At 35.4% G+C, this 22,618-nt stretch overlaps 1 protein-coding gene and 3 pseudogenes across 1 annotated transcript; all 4 read left to right on the top strand.

Moving 5' to 3' along the window:
- Positions 1-561: 561 nt before the first annotated feature.
- Positions 562-1,462, top strand: LOC125210997 (uncharacterized; annotated as a pseudogene).
- A 1,823-nt stretch (positions 1,463-3,285) lies between these two features.
- On the top strand, positions 3,286-4,320 carry LOC125211670 (uncharacterized). Its single transcript, XM_048111564.2, has 2 exons — positions 3,286-3,966; positions 4,063-4,320. Exons 1-2 carry the CDS (start codon positions 3,340-3,342, stop codon positions 4,123-4,125), a joined length of 690 nt encoding a protein of 229 aa, XP_047967521.2. The 5' UTR covers positions 3,286-3,339; the 3' UTR covers positions 4,126-4,320.
- A 9,321-nt stretch (positions 4,321-13,641) lies between these two features.
- Positions 13,642-18,188, top strand: LOC148930192 (uncharacterized; annotated as a pseudogene).
- Positions 18,189-19,064: 876 nt separating this feature from the next.
- LOC148930193 (uncharacterized) lies at positions 19,065-19,759 on the top strand (annotated as a pseudogene).
- The last annotated feature ends 2,859 nt before the right edge of the window (positions 19,760-22,618 follow it).

Below are 22,618 nucleotides of genomic sequence, written 5' to 3' on the forward strand. Positions count from 1 at the left end.
TGACAACCAAAGGTTAGATGTTTTCAAGAAATAGTTGAAGATTTCAAAACACAAATTAAAATTGATGACTTTTTCAAAACATTACTCATAAATCATGATTAACCATTTTTTCTACAGAAAGTGGTCAGTGATGTGTTTTCTTTATGGTGGGCATTTAACTCTTAATTTGAAATATTTATACCTTAATTATGTAATACACTAATCAATACTAATTAATAATCCATTACGTATAATTTACTTATAAAATTGCAATTTAATAAATATGTATATACTCCATTCTAATTGAAGCTAATGAATCCTAATTTATAATTATAAAACCAACTTAATTGTAAGTACAAAAGACTGGTATTTTAACAATCAAAATGTTTAAAAACAAAAAAAAAAATTAACAAAGGAGTGCATTAACATTGTATTTGATGTGATAGGGAGAACCTGGAGCCGCACCTACAGCCAATCACAATGCCTCGGGCATTTGAACAGTCCAATATTGTATGTTTAAAGACGCTATATAAAGGGGTGAAGTGAAGAAGTACAATAGTATATCCCTATTGAGCAAAAGAGATGGCAGGATCCAAAGTGAGCATGAAGCTGCTGATCGACAGCAGTGGTAAACGAGTGTTATTCGCGGAGGCCGGCAAAGACTGCGTTGATTTCTTATTCTACCTACTCTCCCTGCCATTCGGCTGCTAAGAGATGAAGGAATGGAGGGGTCTTTACCCACCCTCTACAAGAGCTTAGAAAATCTCAACAACGACTACATAGAGCCCTACAAGAGAAAGGAGACCTATCTGAAACCGGTCACCACTTCTCCGCTTCCTCTTCTGGGCCTTGGAGCAGATGCTTCAAGTTCAACTGCAAACAAAACTTGCAGCTGTGACAGTTACAGTGACAGTGACTGTGATATTCATACCTTTGGCAGCCCCAGTAGAAAAGTAAGTAGTGGTTTGGTGAAGGGGGTGGTGACGTACATGGTGATGGATGATTTGGAGATCAAGCCCATGTCTACTATCTCCAGCATTACTCTTCTCAATGACTTCAATATTAAGAATGTGGGGGCTTTGAAGGAGAAGCTTGTCTATTTGAGAATCAAGGAGGTATTGTCATTAACTATACATTATTAATACTACATTCTCTCTTAATTTTTAATTTTTTACTTTTTTTGAATTTGTTCAGGCCATAAAGCTGTTGAAGATCTCTCTGCAGAGCAAGAATGTTCTTACACAACTCTTCTGCTAGTTCAACAAATGTCGGTCGTGGATTTTGGTTTCACAATGAACCTCAGCTTTTTGTTCCAGCCTTTGGTTTTTCAAGTGTGATCTGTTTAGTAGGCTATCTTTTGCGCGTTTTGAAATTGTTACTGTATTTCGTAAACCTGATCGTCGAAATCTCATTCAAGTGCCACGGCATGTTTGGCCTTGTGTTATTGTATGCGGCAACGATTTTCTCCATGAAAAAACTCTAGTTTTCAAGTCAGTACCTTTATTTATTTTGGTAGTTTGAAGATAGAAAAGAATATAAATGAATTGAGAATCTTTATCGCTTCAACTGAGTTAAGTTAATATTTAAACTCAACAATAATGAAATATCCAAATTGAAAAATAAAGATGTAGAAAACTAAATAGTGAAATTACGTGGGACGGAGGGAGTAAGAAACAAATTAACAAAATTTGAGAATAGTGAAAGTTTGCAATGTTTGCACAACAACAGAGTAACTTTTATCTTTTGAGTGATATAAAAATTGAGGTACAATAACTAACTTTGAATTTTTTTAAAAAAACTACTAGTATAGTAGTACTAGTTTGCTTTTTTTTTATTTTTATGATGTTTCTATTTGTGTCTCTTAATTTTAGTTGAAACACTAACAATAAGATCACAAATCATCGGTGGCTTTTTTAGAATAAATAAAATAAAAAACAATGTCGAAGTTTAAAAATAATAAAAATAAAATTAGTAATTAAAATAAAGCCAACAGATGCGGGATTGAACCATTTCTAAATATCAAATGGTATCCGAAACTAGAAATAGAGTGAAAAATATGGAGTATTTCTATCGTTCTAATGCAATCTCAAGATCTATTTCATTTTTGGGTTTGCAATATACTACGTAGTAACAAACTCGCATCACTTTTTTAAGTTATGATTTGATACATTAATTTAAATTATTATATATTTATCAAAACGAAGAAAGAATCAACGAATGGAAGATGAATAAAGAAATTAGTATTGAATTAGAGCATCCGCAGCGGTGCTCTTAGCACCGTCCGTCCAACGTGCCGCTGAGCACCCGTCGTCCGTCCGCCGCTGCAGCTCGTCCGTCCGTGCCAACGGCACGGACATGCTCTTAGCTAAGAGCACGTCCGTGCCGCTGAGCACCCATACGTGGCAACGTCTGATTGGCCAACGCTAATTCGATTTTTTATTTTTATTTTTTTAAATTCAAAATTTATTTAAAAAAATGTTTTTAAATAAAAAAAAATATTTTTCCACTTTCCAAAAAATTATATTCGTTTTCTACCCACTTTTAATTTATTTTTCAATTTTTTTCACCAAAATTCACATTTTCATCTATAAATACCTCCACTTCAACACAAAAAAAATCACATTCTCTCATCTTTTTTTTTTATCATCTACATTCTCTCATCTTTTTTCTCATATTCTCATCTTTGTAGGATTTTAATTATGTATTTTTTTTTTATTTTCTAGGATTTTAATTATGTAATTTTTATTTTTGAATGTATTTTTATAATGTAGAAATGTTTTTAATAATTAGAGTATTTGAATTGAATAATGGAATGGTGGGACCTTTGAGCTTGTCCTTAGCTAAGAGCACGGATGTGAGTGTTGTGCTCTTAGTTAAGGACAAGGAGTAAAAGTGGGTCCAGGCCCACTTCCGTGCTCTTAGCTAAGAGCACGAATGAGGATGCTCTCAGATTTGTAGTATGGCAAGGGTAAGTATTTATGTTTTCATAAACCACATAGTAGAAGTATATATAAAATGATGAACATAATAAAAATAACCTTTTAGCCACTTAGTATTGATTCGAGTCATCCATGACATGCTTTTAAATTTGAATTTATTTACCATGTATTTTGTATTTCGATTTTGATATATTTTCTGTTTATATAGGATATCCTTTCAAATCGTTCTAGTCCGAAAATAGGGTAACAAATTAAACAATAAGATCAACTTTACTTCTCTCATATCTCGCTATTTATATGTCAATCTCTCCTAAAACCTCTTCATCGACTTCTCTTTCCCTCACATCCATTATCTCATTTTTTTTCATTTGTATCACACATCCTGATTAATTTTACTTTCTACAAAAAAAAAGAGAGAAAAATGTCAGATTCGAAAGTGAGCATGAGCATGAAGCTGTTGATCGATACTCAAGGCAAGCGAGTCTTGTTTGCAGAGGTAGGCAAGGACTGCGTGGATTTCCTGTTCCACATACTGTCGTTGCCGGTGGCCACCATCATCAGTCTGCCGAATGCCCAAAAATTGGTGGGATCTCTGTCCAATCTCTACCAGAGCTTAGAAACTCTCAACGACGCCTACATACTGCCAGACAAGAAAAAGGACATCTATCTAAAACCGATTCCGCCGGTCTCCAGCTTGGTTCCACTGCTGGCCCTTACTGATGCTAATCAGCTTCAGAAGAAATTTTACAAATGCAACAGCAGCAGCACCAGCTATTGTTCCGGTAGTTATATGTCTGATGACCCACGCGCCACTTGTCCTTCATGCGGTTGGCTTCTTAGCAAGAGCATGACCTATGTTCCTCATCCCGCTGTGAAAGTGAAGCCGGAAGATGGCGGATTGGTGAAGGGAGTGGTGACTTACATGGTCATGGACGATTTGATGATCATGCCTATTTCTACTATCTCCAGCATTACTATTCTTAATAAGTTTAATATTAAGGATCTCTCTACTTTGGAAGAGAAGGATGTCACCTTGGGGATGGATCAGGTATGTACTATTTTTTATTTTTTTTCACTTTTATATTTTTTTCTCTCATAGTAATACTTCTTTTTTGGAAATGTCTTTGTTTTTTATATCTGGTAGGCCTTGAAGCTGGTCAAGACTTCTATGCATAGCAAGAAGGTTCTGACAGAGGTCTTCTTTTAGTTCAAGATAAAAGAAATGCAGGAGAATGGTATCAGTGTAGCCTGTTTTGTTATCTTTTGGTGTTTCCAGTTGAATTACGTTTGTCGTCAAAACTCATTTACATATTTATTGCACCCTCGTTTTCAGTATGCTTAGTAGGCGTACTTAATATTGGTCACACCCATATTATAAAAAAATTTGTTACTTTTCTTCTTACTTATGGCAATGGGATTTGTAAGAGACCACATCCTGCAAGGGCGATTAAATAATTTGAAGTTTTAATTGTTCAATTGAAATACTTATTGATCTAATTAAAATTGTTATTCGTAACTGGATCGTGGGGTGTGGTGGTTTGGGCCTCATTCAAAATCCCCTTTCAATACCTTTCTTTATAGGCCCACTTTTAATAATGAAGTGAAGTGCAATATTGGCTGAATTAATTGAGTAGATTATAGTAATACGTAAATATTCATATTCTGATCCCCATTAACAGCTCGTGGAACATATCGAGTTCCCTTCCATGGACGATTGGAGATTAGTGAGGCTAAATCAACAGATTTATTATTCCTATTATTAAGGAGGACTTGACTATATGAAAGAAATTATTTTTTCATTAAAAATTCAAAAGTTGCTCCTTACTTAGCTTAATTTTATAAATTGTACAAACGTGGGTTAAATTACTAATCATTTTACAACTTTGTTATGCTGATGAATTCTTATATTTGTGGTAAGATGACTGTAGAAGGTTGAATATATATGGAAATCAATTATACATTTGTTAACTTTGATCCTCAAAAGAGGAATATATTTTGCAAAACACTCAAAACTACCAGACTGTACATAGAGATGTCTAGTTGGCTGGGCCGGTATGGGCCGGCCCATGCCCGACCCGGGAGTGAAATAATGTGGGCATGGACTGGGCTTAATAGTTTATTCGGGCTCCAATTGGGCCATTTTATAAACCCAGGACCAGCCTGGGGGCCAGGGCCATCTGAAGCATGGCCCGGGACCGGTCTAGGCCCGTTCCAAGCCCGGCCCAATACATCCCTTAAAAATCAGTAATTTATTTAAATCAAGTCTCATATGGTAGCATTTTACAACTTTTGTTATGCTGATGAATCCAAGGACTGCATGGACTACCTCTTCCACATACTCTCGTTGCCAGTGGCCACCATCATTCACCTTTCCAAAGCCCAAGAAATGGTGGGATCCTAACCCAATCTCTACCAAAGCTTAGAAACCCTCAATGACGCCTACATACTGCTTAACCAGAAAAAGAATACATATCTCAAACCGAAGCCGTCGGTCTCTAGTTCCTCGATTCCAAAAAATGAAACTTTAGTCACTTATAGACTAGTTACAGAAAAAATAAAGATATTAACAAACTTCACCCATTTACAGAACAAAATAAAGATAATAAACATAAATAAAATAGTGAACGTTACAGTATAGTACATATGTGGCGCAAGAGCAATAAATAAATATGGTGAAAAGAGCGCTAGAAGGGTGCAATACTGACCAGAATGCATGCCAAAAAGAAGGCTCGAGATGGAGAAGAATGATTGCTTGGATGATCAACCACAAACAAGGGCAAATGAGTCATTGTTCGAAGGAAGTCTACCCTAAAAGTAAGGGCAAGCCTCCCTATAGAAGGAGCCACTTGGAGAGAGAGAAAGAGTTCGACCACTACACTTAGTTAGAATTCTCTCTCGGAAAAGATCATTTTCCTTTAGCATTGTCCACATCTTCTCATTCCTCGCCACAGCCATGGTCACCTGAAGTTCCAGACGTTCACCGGAGTATCACCGTCCATCGTTCCAGCCAGTTCATCTCGTAGTAATAGCAGTTTCATCGTCCGGAGTGGCAAAACAATCTTTAATCGCTTTCATAGTTTAAATCTTTGATCGCTTTCTTTCGTTGGATTTGTTGCATAACTTAACTCTTTGTTATCTTTTGAAGTATTTTGTTGAGATCCAGACGCTTTTAGTAATGAAGTTTGTTTTATGCATCTCTTTTGGTTCGAATCTATTTCATTCTGCCTAGGCTTAGATCTAGTTATCACGTTTATTTTCTAAGTGTTTAAACATGTTTTCGTTTGAGTAAGCTAGATCTGGGTTTGTTAACTGGAATTTCGAGTTTCTTTGTTTCAGTTTAAGGTTTTGTGCATGAGTTTTTCATTTTACGTTACTGTCGCCACCTTGCATGTTATTCAGTAGGAGTGATCTGGAATTATTAGCCGTTAATCATTGAGTTTAAGCTTTTAATTTTTGGATCTTTTGTTTGAAGCTGTAAATCTGAGTTCATCCATGGAGTTTGTGTTCATTTAAATTTTATGCATACTTGTTGAAGAAGAAAACATCACAATCCACTTTTTCTATGACCACTTTTACTTTTTAGTTACTTTTTGTTGTTGTCCTTTACTTTTAAGTTGGTACCCTCCAGACTTGTCAGAGTAGCCACCCAACCACCACATATTCTTTGTTATTCCATATTGCCTTTTATAGTAACCGTTTTACTTTCCACATGTTTCCAAAACACCTTGTCCCTCATTCTCACGTACACAACCACATGTCTATCACTTTCACGCCCACTAGTCAGTAGAGTACCACATTTAATTCCTATCTAGGTAGAGTCTCAACCCAAAGCGTGGTAGCTAACTAAAACCTTCCCGATTATCACCACGATCATCCTAACGTGTCCATCTCAGTGGGATTCGACCCTTACCTCCACTATACTAACCAGTAGAAGTGGGTTGAAGAATTTTATTGATACCAGGTTCTGGTCGTCGTGCCAACGTCTCAGCTAGGTTGAGATTTTCATTCTGATCAGTTGGATACACCCTTGAATTAACACAACACCGAAAATCTGCTCATACAAGAGGTCTTCTGAGTGTCGCCACAACGGTTGTGTGGATGGTGGTCCAGGATTGGGTGGATTGGGTTGCTGTTGTGGGTGGGGATTCCAGAGAATCTGATCAGTTGCGCCCCAATTGTAAGTCTGGTATGGCTGCTGCCAATCCGGGGGGTCGGGCAGTTGAGTGTGCGGTGGATGAAACCCCGTGACGATTAATGGCGGGTTGCCATATGGTGGTTGTGGGACAACAGATGCAATTGGCCAATCCGAGGACTGTTCGTGGTATGCACGTTGATGTTCATCAATCTCGTCCAACATCTTGTGTATTCTGTTGCAGGCAGCCATTATCTGGTCACATAGGTAAGATAGATAGATTTCATCATTAGAAGTCATGGTGAGCTCATGACGAAAACACCAATTGATAAGGGTTTTCAAGTGAAAAAGATAAAGAAAGTCGCAGAGAAACCTTGCTCTGTCGACAATCAGAAATTCTAAAAGGAAAACCAAATAAAAGATAGAAGACAATAATTATGATTCCATTGATTGAATTATGAGAATAACAATAGGTCATATTTGTAATACTCCTACGAATAACCTAACTTGGTAAACAAGATAATAAAGATACTAAGAGATGTATGAGAAATATATGCTAAATCAATAATAACCTAAATAGAGGATATGGTAAATCATTAGTAGACTAAATAATAGAGATATAATATACCGTATCAGTCCTTCACCAGACCACGGTCGTCTTCCGGCTCCACTTCCAGATACGTTGATTTCATGCTGATAGGCCATTTTAGGGATGTCAATCGGGTCGGCCCATCGGATTTCGGGCCGATCCTATTCGGGTTGTGGGTCAATCGGGTGCGGGCTAGTCGGGTTGTGATTTCTTTCGGGTTATAAAAGTCCGACCTTAACCCTAAAATGTTGGGTTTCGGGCTAGCCCACCGGGTTAATCAGGTTGATACCAATAATATTAACATGCGATCAATCCAATTAATAATTATGAAAAATAGTTATATTCATAAAATATAAAATATTTAATTATGATAAATTTGAGATATATGCTTAAACGCAATCATAAACATGATCAAATACATATTTGAGATATTTCGTGAAATTTTAATGCATGTTTTAGAAATTTAAATAATTTTTTTTGTGAACTTAAAGTTTTTAATTTATTTATCAATTATTATATTAATAAAAATTAAATATATAATTTGTATATTTAATATAAAATTAAAAGTTATATTTTTAGTTATCTATATGATAAAATTAATCAATAAAGTGTCAAATTAGGAGTAAAAAATAGAGTAATAACAATTTTTTCGGGTTTTCGGGCTAGTCCATCGGTTTTTCGGGTTTGACCCTAACGGGTTGCGGGTTAATCGGGTGCGGGCTAATCATGTTTTAATTTTATCGGGCTATTCGGGCCAGCCCACGGGTTGCGGGCTACACCGACATCCCTAGGCCCTTTGCATTCTGGATATTTGACGCGCGGGTCTCCAGCAGCACAGAGGTAACAAACGCCGCATACATAAACTGACTTCTTGCTCGATTCGGCGGCAGAAGCGGGAAGCAACTTCAGACAGGAACCAGAGATCGGCGGAGTCGGATTCAGGTAGGTCTCCTTCTTCAGATTCGGGAGAACGTAGGCATTGTCGAGCCTTTCGAGGCTCCGGTACAAATTCGGTAGAGAGTCTGACATTCCTTCGGAGTTGGTCAAATCTATAATGGATGCCACCGGCAGGGACAACAACTGAAAGAGGAGGTTGACGCCCTCCTTTCCCACCTCGGCAAACAGGACTCGTTTTCCTGGAAGATCGACAAGGAACCGGAGGCTAAGTTGCGACAATTTTGTTATGTGGAGAGTTAACTCTCTTCTGATACTAGTAGAGTACTAATTATAGTCTATTGCTATACATAATACCTAAACCCTAGGCCGATAGAGAAAAATATTTGTAACAGAAATGATGTTCATCCGTTCCTGTTGGGCCACATATATACTATTCTGCAACGTCAATACTTAATATCTGTTATTACTTATCATTATTTTGTTTTGTAATCCAACTAATTAATCTCTTTTTGTGAGTTTTGGATTTTGAAAAGGACAATGTTTAAAGTCCAGAGATAACCTTGGACATTAATGATTTGGTGATAATTAAAATCTCACAACTATTATGATTCATAATTTGGTGAGTTATAATTTATTATGGTATAGCGTCCAAAAGCCTCCATGGCTCCATATTCCATAATTCATAGTTTTGGAAGTTGCTGATTGTTAAGTCGTTTGTACTTGTGTGATTATGGAATATGGAGCCATGGAGGCTTTTGGACGCTATACTTATACTTGTGTGATTATATGTGAGATGCTTGTTTTGAAGGCAGGAAATTTGCACCAAATGTGTACTGCATTTTTTACATATGATTTCCACTATTTGCAATAGACGGTTCATGGTTACTTTTAATTTTTGTTCTATTTCTTTATCAAGTTTACCGCTTTACAAAATGGTGTGGTAGTACTTATTTATTGTACATTTTTATCAGTTAGGACTTTATTTTTTTTTTGTTCTCTTCTCCTCATTATACTTCCACTATTAACATGTGACAAATTCACATTAATTATCCTATGCAGTGAAAAACATTTTTATTGTGACATGTGTTTAAAATCAAGTCAAAGTCCTCAAATTTATTGAATTAACTCAATTCATGTGAAAAATCTAAGAGAACTAAATTTAAGAGGGTCCATATTTTATTACAACTAACCACATACGTAAATTATGTCACTCACTCGATAAAAAACTTTTAAGGTCATATATTAATTCGACACTCCAAAAAGCATTTTCGACTTATTTCAACCAAAACTCAAAAGACATAAGTATATGCAAGCGTCTTTAAAAAATGAAATTAGATTCAAATGTACGTGGTTGATAGCTCTCATTCTTCTGATTCATCACAATATAAGCGTTGTCGAGGCTTTCCAAGCTCCGGTACAAATTGGGCAAAAACTCCGGCATTCCATGGGTGTTGATCAAATCGATAACGGATGCCATCGGCAGTGGCTGCAGCTAGAAGAGGAAGTCGACACACTCATTTCCCACCTTGGCATACAAGACCCGTTTGGCGTGAAAGTCGACCAGTAGCTTGACGCTCACTTGTGACATTTATTTCGAGCTTTGGTCAAGTTTCGTTGTTTTCCACTTTCTCCCTCGTTTCTTTAATCATTCCCTAGTTGTGATCAACTGTGTTTTCTATCCTTAGATGACTGTAAATGGTTGGATATATATTTGGAACTTAATTAATGTATCATTTGTTGACTTTGAACCTTAAAGAGGAATTGATGAAATCATGAGACATTCAAATTTAAGGATCTAAATCATGAGACATTCAAATTTAAGGATCTTCTTCTTTTAATGTAGTATACTCCCTCTGTCTCCTAGATATAAATTATATTTGTCATTTTTTTATTAATAATATTTTAACTTTTTCTTTTTATTTCTTATTTATTTTACTAATTTTGCATTAAAATTTATGTTATTTTAAATATTATCTATTTTGTAGGGATAGAGGAGTATTGGAAATACTAAAAACTGCCATAGTGTATGTTTATGAGAAGGATTAAGTATATATAACTCCAAAGTACAAACAAATTTTTCAAAGGCCTGAGTTATTCACTATAATTTCATGAAAAGAAGTAAGCAATTAAAGTTGGTGGGAGCGTAGTTCCATGAAAGTAACATTTATTCTCCCAAATTACAAATCTTAATCTAATTAAATGAATAGTATGATTGTAGGTAACAGGTTTGCCTCTTCATCATATCGAAAGACTCTAATGTCTATTTCCAATGTAAACGATTATTTACAAATTTAAGAAACTAGAATTCAAAATAAATATATCGAAAATTTGTTTTGATAACCTACATTGTCATGATGGTACCGATTCACGAGATTTGAAGTAATTAAATGCAATGGTCTAGGCCATGGCCGTATTGACATCTAATCATAATGATAGCAATACACCTCGGGCATTTTGAGAGTACAATATACTACACGCTCTTCTATGGCAGTGGAGGTAATTTTTTCTGTCACGAAAATTAAAAAAATGATATATAATGACTCAAGAATGTGCCAAAATGATAAAATTACTCCACTATTATGAAACATACAAAAATAGACTCAATTACTATAGAATGGAGAAAGTACTTCAAAAAATTGTGTATATCCCTCTATTGGAAAAAATGGATGAATTAGAATTAATGGTATAAAGATGGATGAATTGGCAAAACCGGCAATATTTAATGAGAAATGTTTGGTATTTTAATAGGATATATATGAAAGAATAAAAAGAAAATTAGAAAAAATCTAACATGGAGGGGGAGTGAAATTTTTTGAGATACTCCATGAATCATGATCATGGAGATTTATTTGGGAGTTTTGACATTGAGGTAGGAGTATTAGATATGAATCATGATCATGGAGATTAATTTGATATATTTAAATATTAATACAATTTTTTTAGATTTAAATATAATAAAGGATAATTTAGTAAATAAACAATATAATTAACTAATAATAAAACCGATTTAAATTTTTGAGTGAACTGTATAAATGGTACCTGATCTTTCACTTTCGCACATAAATGGTATCTGATCTTTATTTTATTTAAATTCTAAATTATAAAAATGACTCAATGTGTATATTAATTGCTTAGTGTCGTCTTCCAAAGAAATAATAACGGTAGTTCGCATCCAATAATTTTATTATAAAATAATCTTTAAAATTTTACTCCCTCTGGCTCAACTAAGATGACACATTTCTCTTTTTCACAGAGACTCTCCTTTATATTATTCTTTATCTTACTTTACTTTTCTCTATTTTAATTATTTATTGTCATTTTTTCAAAACGCATGCATAAAAACAACGTGACATCTTAACTGGGACCAAGAAAGTAAGCTATAAAAACGACTTATGTGTGCATAATAATTTCTTAGTGTTGTCATCCAAAGAAATAATTATAGTCATTCACATCCAATTATTTTATTATTAAATCATCTTTATATTACTAAATTATAAATTTGACTACATGTGTACATAATTAAAATCTTTGTGTTATCATCCAACTAAATGATCGTAGTTTACACGCATATATAATTAATTTGTTAGTATTATCATTCAACAAAATAATAACAGTCATCCGCATTTAATTATTTTATTATTAAATCAATTAAATTTCTAATCTATAAAACGTTTGCATGTGTATATAATTATTTTCCGGTGTTATTATCCAACTAAACAATCGTAATCATTTGCATTCAATTAATAAATAATCATTGTCATCCAAAGAAATAATTATAGTTATTCACATCCAATTATTTTATTACTATATTAAATAATTCTTAAAATTCTTAGTGTTACATCAAACGAAATAGTACAAAATAATAGTCATTCACCTACAATTATAAGTTATACAAATAATTACATACGTATATAATTAATTTATTATTGTTATCATCCAACGATAATAGTCATTCGCATTTAATTATTTTATTATTAAACCACCTTTAAAATATTTTAAGCAATAATAACACTACATGTGTATATAATTAAAATTTTAATGTTATCATCCAACTAAATAATCGCAGTAGTTCGCATCCAATTATTTTATTAATAAAAAATTCTTAAAATTTCAAATTTTAAACGAGTACATGCATATATATTTCATTCTTAGTACTAACATCACACAAAATAAACACAATCATTCGCAACCTTTTAACTCTTTACTATATTATTCATATAATTTAGAATTGACGTATACTCCATAGTAATGTAATAGTAGCATAAGTCATGTTGTAGCCTGGTGTCCATTTTCTCATGAAATTAATTTCAATTATAAAGTAACATTATTTTGTGTTTATATGTTTAATTTTGTTATATTCTTATAATTTTGTAATTTTCAAAGTTAATAAGTGGCCAAGTGGGAAATTATGTATTTTATGTCTTGTTCTTTTCATAAATTTATAATAAAATAATGTATAATTTTGTTTATTTTTGTTTTTTCATAAATTTCTGTAAAAAATCAGTTTAAAATTATTAAATAATAATATTTATATTTGATTTCATAATTGTTTGAGTGTCATTAAGAATAAGAAATAATTGCAACGTAATATGATTCCACCCTAAATAAGAACGTGACATGAAGTAGATGAATCATGAAAATGGCTAAACAAACTATTTGATCCAGCAATATTTCCATATTTTTGTTGTAGTGATTTTCCATAATTTCACATTTTCATCAATGTAATTTAATAGTGATTTAACTTTACAAATATAACAAAAGGGCAATTAGGTAAAGAAAAAATAGCTAATAAGAAAAACATTTTTTATTAAAACCGGTTTTAAATGCCGGTGTATTTTCATTTGGATCACAAAATTGTGTTTTGGTCACAAAATGCCGGTGTACTTTCAGTATTTATGTATTTTGGTTAATTTGTGTTTATATAGAATACCTATACAAATCTGTGTAGCCCGTAAATAGGGTAAATACCGGTGTATTCTTTGATAACAAATACTTACTTCTCTAGTTATTTATAATATACATGTCAATCTCTCCTAGTATCTTTGCATCGACTTCTCTTTCCCTCACATCCACAATCTGTATTTTCATTTGGATCACAAAAAAGAATGTTGAATTCGCAGGTGAGCATGAAGCTATTGATCGACACTAAAGGGAAGTGAGTCCTGTTCGTGGAGGCAGGCAAGGACTGCGTGGACTTCCTCTTCCACATACTCTCGTAGCATGTGGCCAACATCATTCACCTTCTCAAAGCCCAAGAAATGATTGGATCTTTATCCAATCTCTACAAAAGCTTAGAAACCCTCAACTACGCCTACATACTACCTAACCAGAAAAAGGATACCTATCTCTTCCCCTCCCTGATTCTGATCAGCTTCACAAGGAACTTTACAGATGCCGCACATGTGTCAATCCCAAGTATCTTTCTAATGACCCACGCGCCACTTGTCCTTCATGCCATCGGCATCTTACCGTGAGTGTAACCTATGTGGCTCCACCCGCCATGGAAGTGGCGCCGAAAGAGGGCGGTTTGGTGAAGGATGTGGTTACTTACATGGTCATGGACGATTTGATGATCAAGCCATCCACAATGGGGCGGAGGATAGCCTGGTCCGATGCATCCTCCGCCGCATCCTCCGCCATTGTGGGCGACGCGGACGATGCGACGGACGATAGAACGCGTTTTTTATTTTGTTGATTTTTTTCAATTTTCACACACTATATATACATCCCATTTTTCACACTCCATTTTCACTTCATCCACTCCACGCTCTCTATTTCAAACAAAATGAATCCCGGATATTACCCAAGTCCGAATAATCCGATGTTCGGTGGTAGTTGTGCACGGTGGCCGGGTACAGAACCCGATGATTAACAGCCCTTCGACACCAACACCTAGTACGATGTCGATTTCAGCACGGACTCGTACGGGATGTCAGACATGGAGCCTTCTCCCACCCGTGCACCCGCCCCACCTCGCTGCCGCCCCTCTGCCTCTGCCTCGGGCTCCGCCACCAAGAAGAAGCGGACCAAGGCAAGAGCGCAGAAGTTGCCGCTTCCGGCGGGGAATGAAGAGGTCGCCCCGGGGAGGACGAACTACCAGCTTGAAGAATCCATCGTCTTGACAAGGTGTTGGATTGATATTTCTGAGGATCCGGTGTTCGCCAACAACCAGAAGATTTTTGCTTATTGGGAGCGCATCGCTGAAAAATACAACGAGTCCAAGCCGCCGTCCGCCTACGAGCGCCAAAGAGAGCCGCTCCGCAAGCACCGGGAACAAATAAAGAAGCAGGTCAATTTGTTCTCGGCGGAGTACGAGAAGTGCGCGAGGGAGCATGGCAGCGGCGAGAGTCTGACGGATGTGCGCGACAAAGCGGTTGCATCGTACATGTCATTGTACGGCGATTTCTGATACGCTCGGATTTTGCACTGTTTTAAGGCCATTATTTGGTTCGTTTTTAATGTCAAAGTCACTCTACATGTCTATTATTTGCATATTTTATCTATTTGGTATTTTGACATGTTTTGTGAGAAATGTGCATATTTAAGCCTAAAAAGGGAGTCAAAACGCGAAAGTTGGAAATCTGGAGTTTCAGTTATTGTCCGGCGACCACTGCAACACTTCCGGCGACAGCCGGCACTCAGCGGTGACAAAGACTCATCCAGCGACTGTCGGCCAAGGTGCGGCGGCCCGCCACAGAAACGCGGCACACGACAACTGTATTCAAACTCATTTTTTTCCGATGATCCTGAAGTCCGATCAGGGCGTTCTACACACCATTCTCTTCGTCTTGAAAATGACTTCAAGTTGGTACCAAGATCACCTCAATTGGAATTCTAGGAATAAAGTTATGGTCGTTCTACCAAAGTCGCGCAAAACTGTCAAATGCAATCTAGGCGGAAATTTGAAGAAGGAAAAAAGATATTACCTTGTGAAGCCAAATCTTTTCCTTCTATGGAGAACGAAAATTTCATCTTTCCTATTGCTTGGAGGAGACTTTTACCAAATTTAAATCCTTCTCAAGCCTATATATACCACATAACCTAATTCATAGAATTCAACCCTTCCTTAGCCCTCAAAAAGGGGAGCTTTCATAGCTCCTTCTCCAACCCTAAATCTTCATCATCTTTTTGCCAATTACTTCCATAGTATAAATTTGAGAGTTCTTCATTATGCAAGGGGTTGGATAAAGAAGCAAGAACATCAAGAACAACAAGGATTCAACCTACGGGTTTTATTTGCTTTAGTTTTATGTTCCAATTGTTTTCCCTTCAATCTATGCGTTTAGCTTATTCCATTATGCGTAACTAAATTTATAGGATTCTAGGGATGTGTTAGTAACGACTTTGGTTATACAATTCCAGTTTTCTATTTAATATCCGTTTTGTTTTTACTTTGTTTCTTCCCTAAGTAATTTTGATGCTACATGATTGAGTGACACAATTATATATGATTTAATACAACTTGCTTCATAACTGTGAGAGAGTTCTAGCAAGTTATGTCCAGTTAGTAGACGCTACAGTTAGCTTCCCTTAAAACGGTACTGTTAATTGAGAGTGAGGACTTTTCAAGGTTCTTAGGAGCTTTATGGAGTTACGTGTTAGGATTGACAACCCTAATGTCAGTAATCAACGTTTGCATTGCATGAGCATAAGCTAGGTGACTCATCCTATCAAAGTAATAATTGTGCTAGGGTATTGTAGTTGGAATTTGTATAACCATAATTGTGAACGCACATCCCTAAAATTCTCTTATCTCTCATATTTTATCTTTGTGATTTAATTGCATTTAGTTGTTTGATTGCTTTTAATTGTTTTAGTTTTCAAAACTCCAAAATTTTCTTGTTTCTCTAGATAGTATTTGACGCTTAGTACATAATAGTCAGTTGCAACTATATTCCCCGTGTTCAACATCCTGGTACTGACCTTTAGCTATACTATTCCTACTCTGTATACTTGCAGATATTTATAGTGATAAAAAATAATGCATCAATTTCAAGCACAACTAAACCTGACTCCTCTTGAAGGAGAAACAGAAGTTCGTTGGAGGTGTGCTGCCCCAATCGTCGGCGACGAAGAAGAGGGCGAAGCACACCTTCACCGGTGATTATACGAGCAGCGACAGCGACGCAGCTCCAATAGACCTCAACCATCCGATGTACGAGGATGAGAGTTCCGGTACACCGATGTCCTCCCGGCGTCCCGCTGGCTTCAAGGCTGTCAAGGGCAAGGGCAAGGGCAAGGCAACATCCTCACAGGCCGCGCCACCTGCCCCATCCCCGACCCCGTGCGCGACCACGGCCCCGACTTCGGCTGCGGGACATGCCTACACGGAGTTGGTGGCTTCCGCCGACTATAGGACGTTGTTGGACACGCACAAGCCCTCAGGCAGACGGACGACCCGACTCAAGTCGCATACCTCCAGGATATGATCGAGCGCCTCCGCCGCAAGTTGGGAATGCTTTAGACTAGCCTCTTTATATGTAGTGCACTTGTTTTTTTATTTCTAACTTTGTAACTTTTTTTTTTAATTAAGTATATGTAGGATTTGCCTTAATTGTGTTGTTTTTTTTAAAATTTATTTTGCTTGATATATTTGCAAACATAAATTAAATATAAAATAGAAGTAAAAACTATAGGGCGGGCTATAGTCCGCCCCATTACAGATGGAAGGGTAGGAAGATAGAATGATGATGTGGCGGAGCATAGGCGGGGTTTAGAGCGGACTATCCTCCGCCCTACCGTAGATGCCCTCATGTTTATGTCTATTATCACCTGCATCACTATGATTAATAGTAAGTTTAATATTAAGGATGTGGGTGCTTTGGAAGAGAAGGTTGTCACTTTTGGGATGGATGAGGTAATTAATGCACTGTCTTTTTCTTCTCTTGTTATTTTTCTTTTAAAATATCTGTATTTTGTATATCTGGTACTGGTAGGCCTTGAAGCTGCTCAGAGCATCCGCAACGCTGCCTCGTTGCGGTCTCGGTCTCGTCTCGACGAGACGAGACGGCATCGAGACAGCGTTGCGGCTCCCGTCTCGTCTCGACGAGACGAGATGTCTCGACGCCCGACGCGTTCGGAAGAGGCCGGCCTCGAGCTGGCGAGACGACGCGCGCGGCCACGTGGCGCGCGCTAAGCGATGGCGTGACGCCCACTCGCCGGCCGGCGAGTGGGCGTCGGAATTATGACGTCATAAATTTATTTTTTTTAAAAAAAAATTGAAAATTCGAAAAAAAAAATTTGTAAATTTTAATATTTAATTATGTATTTTTTAATCATGCATTTTTAAATTTTTTAGGCCTTTACATTGTAATTTTTATTTTATTTAATTATATTATTTTTTAATTATGTATTTTATAATTTTTTAGGCCTTTAAATTGTGATTTTATTTTATTTAATTAAGTGTGTTTTTATTAATTGAATTTTTTGGAAATAAAAATTAAAAAATGAAATTGAATGAATAGTTAAGAGATGGTTAAGAGATGGGGGATGCAGGTGTTATCTCTTAGTTAAGAGATGAGCTGAAAAGTACAATGGGGCCCATGAATAGTTAAGAAGTGTGACGGTTAAGAGACGGATAAGAGACAGCGTTGCGAATGGCCTCAAGGCTTCTATGGAGAGTAAGAAGGTTTTGACTGATGTCTTCTTTTAGATGAAGAAATGCACGAGAATAGTGTCAGTGTAGCCTATTTTGTGAGCCAAAACTCATTCCCAAATTACTACGCTTCCAGTGTGGTTGTGTATGCTGAGATGGTGGCAATATTTATTCTCTATCAATAAATGGCTACTTTCTAATGTCAGTTGATTAAGCTAAATCTTAAGCACGTCTGCTAAAGATGGCTAAACTAATCTCACATAATGAGACATTTACATTTGTCTGGGAAAAAGTAAAAACTAGGAGTAATGTTTTTGGACTTCACTTTACTTGAATCATTTTGGCTGAAAGAAAGGGAATATGTATACGGAGTAATTAAATACGAATGCTAATAGCCTTAGAGAGAGGATACATAATATAGGAGTATAAGAATTACTATTACAGTATGTGTGGTTAAGTTTTATTTTGATATTTTGCAAAATGATCGTAATACGGAGTACCATAAGTTTTGTTTAAATCCCCAATTAAGTTTTGTAAAATTGAGAAAAACTGTACCAGGATTGGAAATTGGGTCAAGAAATTATCAATCTCTTGGTTAAATTCTTTGTTGGTTCCGTAATTTTGATTTCATCAAACCACCAATACAAGTTAATGTCCCGAATTTAAATTTTGAAAAAATTCCCTTAATTAACGTTTCCATAACTTAAAAAAACCATATTTATCATAAAATGAAAATGAGGAATTCATTACAAATGAAACTATTGAAAAGTATTGATGTTACTGATACAAGACAGCTGAGCAGGGCGGCGACCTGCCAATAGCGCCTCGTTAACTACACAACTTTTGTGTAGAATATCCAAGTTATATAAACAGCAGATGAGTATGTTATTCACCAAGCAATATTTTGTAACTATAGTTGCTATAGAAAAAGAAATGTCGGATTCGAAAGTGAGCATGAAGCTGTCGATCGACACACAAGGCAAGCGAGTTCTGTTTGCGGAGGCTGGCAAGGACTGTGTTGACTTCCTCTTCCACATACTCTCGTTGCCTTCTGAAAGCCCAAGGAATGGTGGGCTCTTTGCCCAATCTGTACAAAAGCTTAGAAACCCTCAACGAAACCTACATTCTTCCCGACCAGAAAAAGGACACCTATCTGAAACCGATGCCGCCCATCTCCGGTTCCTCGGTTCCGCTTCTTGCCCTTACTGCTGATCAACTTCAGAAGAAATTTTACCGATGCAGACAATGTGTCGGTTATGTTTCTGATGACCCACGCATGCAACAACCTCTTTAACACGGCTGTAACCTATGTGGCTCCTCCCGCTGTGCAAGTGGCGTCGGAAGAAGGCGGTTTGGTGACTTACATGGTCATGGATGATTTGATGATCAAGCCGATGTCGACCATCTCCAGCATTACTATGCTCAATAAGTTTAATGTTAAGGAGGTGGGTGCTTTGGAAGAGAAGCTTGTCACTCTCGGGATGAATGAGGTACTATCTTTTTCTCATTTCTTCCTCTTCTTCTTCTCTTATAAGTAATACTTTTATTTATACTCCATCTGATAGGCTGTGAAGTTGCTCAAGACTTCTCTACAGAGTAACAAGGTTCTCACAGATGTCTTCTTTTAATTAGTTGAACAAGAAATGTTGCCTGCTTTTGTTATCCTTTTGTTTTTGCCGTAGTTGTGAACCTCCTAATCCTATGGACTTCTAACGCTTGTCACCGCTAGTGTGTGTATGTATGGTGGCAAAATATGTAATTATCTATGTATGAACTCTCCTATGCAATCAAATCGTCCCTGGGAATGCTGTTTACGATCTTTATATCAGATGTCCATGCCGATATTATTCGAATATATTGGCTTTGGACAGTTAGTAAGATTTCATTATTTTTGTTTTTTTCTAAAGATCTTGCACCCTACTTCATTATAGGAGTATGATGATTAATTTATGTGTGTTAATTATACATTGTTATTTCCAACAGGCCCTAAAACTATATAATGGGCCCATCGACTGTTTATGGCCATTTAGTTAAAGCCCAACTACCGAAGTTTACGACTTGAACAAGTCTGGCTCTCGTTTTCTAATTAGTTGTACTTAGCAAACGCTATATTCGATGCTACACTTCTTATTCAATGAGTTAATTCAATAAATTTGAGGATTTTGACTTGATTTTAAGCACATTGTCACAATAACAATGTTAGTAGTGGAAGCATAATTATTGAGGTTAAAATGGCACAAAATATATTGAATATGGTAGTGGAGTAGTACTATATTTTTTAACAATTACCGCTACTTCGATCTATCATCTATGTGAACATAAAACAATTAGTATTCCCTCCGTTCCAAGAAAGTTGAATCATATTCATTTTTAATCCGTCCTAATAAATTTGAGTCATTTTTTTTTTTAACAAAAGACAAAACATCTAATCACTCTTACTTTATTCAATCATTTACTTTAATCTCTCTTATCTTTCTTACTTTTTTCATCTCTCTTATTAATTTAATATAAATTCTTAATCTTCGTGTTCAAAAGTTTTATATCAACTTTTATGGGACGGAGGGAGTATCTTTTTACTATTTTGATTTTTTTAATAATAGAGATTTTTGTCCACACTTGTTTCATATGCTTTTATATTTTTATTCAGGACCTTAAATTCTATCTAAAGCTTTGAATTTTCAATTTTTTCTTTACTAAAACTAGACCTCTATGTCAAAAATTATATACTTGACACTACAATTAGGACTAAAAAAAATCATTATCCTTCAAACATGCAATTTATTTGACTATAAGCAATTATTATTATAGTGAGAGGGACATTATATGTCCCATGGTTGGAGACAAAAAAAAAAAGGAGAAAAACGCGTTAGATTTGCACATGAATTGAACTCCAAAGTCATAGTTGTTTCCACAAACATCAACTACTTCTATCTATTTTATTAGTCCATTTCTTAGCAGCCTTTTTAAAGCTTTTTTCTGTGAATTTAGGACTTGGGATTCCCATTTGGATATAAATATCTTTAAATGCTAGTTGTAGATAACATATATATTCACCATCACTTTTATAAAGGGGCAAAAGGACTGTATAGCGAGCGAAAGTAGGCACCTACTCTTGACGAATAATCACAAGCTTTGTTATATGCTGAGCGTTAAGTATTAATCTCCCTCCGTCCCATAATAGACGGCACACTTGGGGTTTGACACGAGATTTTAGGTGATGTTATTTTGTGTGTTAGGTGAAGAGAGAAATAATAATATATTTATATTATTGTGAGAGATAGTTTATCAAAAAAAATAAAATATGACATCTTTTGTGGGACAAAGTAAAAGGAAAGTGTGACATCTACTATTGAACCGAGGGAGTACTACTATATTTATCACAGCAAGGTTATCAACTTTATTTTATATTGAGATTTGAGATGACAAGCCTCTATTTTTTTGAACAATAAAAATGGGATCAAAGGATATTGAGAAAAAGTGATTACGTATAATTTAAGATCAAAGAAAGACATGGCTTACCGCTTATGTATAATGTATATGTAATCATGTAATGTAAGTTTTAATGGAAGACTTCCAAAAATAAATGGTAGAATTCAAATCGCAGGAAAGTCTTACACTCTTACTTTTAATTTGGGCCCTGCTGACACAGTCTCCAAACACTGCAACATGTACATATGCTGAAAGTTGTAAATTAATGAAGAAAAATACTCTTTCCGTCCCACTTTAGAGTCCCAATTTACCATTTTTGGGTATCCCATTTTAAGAGTCCCGACTAAAATATTTCATAAATTTCCACCAACCTTTTTCCTCTCACATTTTATTATAAAACTAATATAAAAAAGTAGGAATCATATTCCACTATCTTTTTTCACCAATTTTTTTTTATATTTATTAAAACACGTGTCGAACTCAATTGGGACTCCTAAAATGGGACGGAGAGAGTAAGTAGAGTGAACTACATAAATGGTACCTGATTTTTATTTTATATCGTTTTTGGTACCCCATGACAAAAATAACCCTAGGCACCAAATATGTGATTTTTTTGTTATGGATGATATTTTTGAAAATTTCAATTAAATAGAGCCAAATATGTGATTTTTTTTTCTTCCTATCTTATTTCTTTTTTTCTTCTTTAGTTTATTCTTCTTTCCTTTTTCTTCATTTTCTTCTTTCTTTTTAGTATTTTATCTTCCTTTCTTCTTTCTTTTTTTCCTTAGTTTATGTTTCCTCTTTTTTATTTTCTCTTCTTTTTCTCCTTTCTTTTTAGTGTTTTATACATACATCTAATTGCATTCATAATACAAATCAATAACAAAACACCTAATTAAATTAATTATTTAAAATAATTAAATCAATTGAATAGTTTTAATTAAATTATTTATTCTCATTTTAGGATTGAAACACCTAACTAATAATATTCAACTCTTTATAATTATGAATACAATTCACAATTTTAGATTTTGATTAAGACTATATTGACTAGTTAT

The sequence above is a fragment of the Salvia hispanica genome, chromosome 3, assembly GCF_029641045.1.
Source record: "Salvia hispanica isolate PSC_SH4W2 chromosome 3, Shi_PSC_v1, whole genome shotgun sequence".
NCBI classification, from domain to species: Eukaryota; Viridiplantae; Streptophyta; class Magnoliopsida; order Lamiales; family Lamiaceae; genus Salvia; species Salvia hispanica.

What these genes read in the sequence shown, in the direction of transcription:
- LOC125211670 (XM_048111564.2), top strand. Translation starts at nt 3,340, where the DNA reads ATGTCAGATTCGAAAGTGAGCATGAGCATGAAGCTGTTGATCGATACT. An exon ending in TCACCTTGGGGATGGATCAG is followed by an intron (nt 3,967 to 4,062) that starts GTATGTACTATT and finishes TATATCTGGTAG; the next exon opens with GCCTTGAAGCTGGTCAAGAC.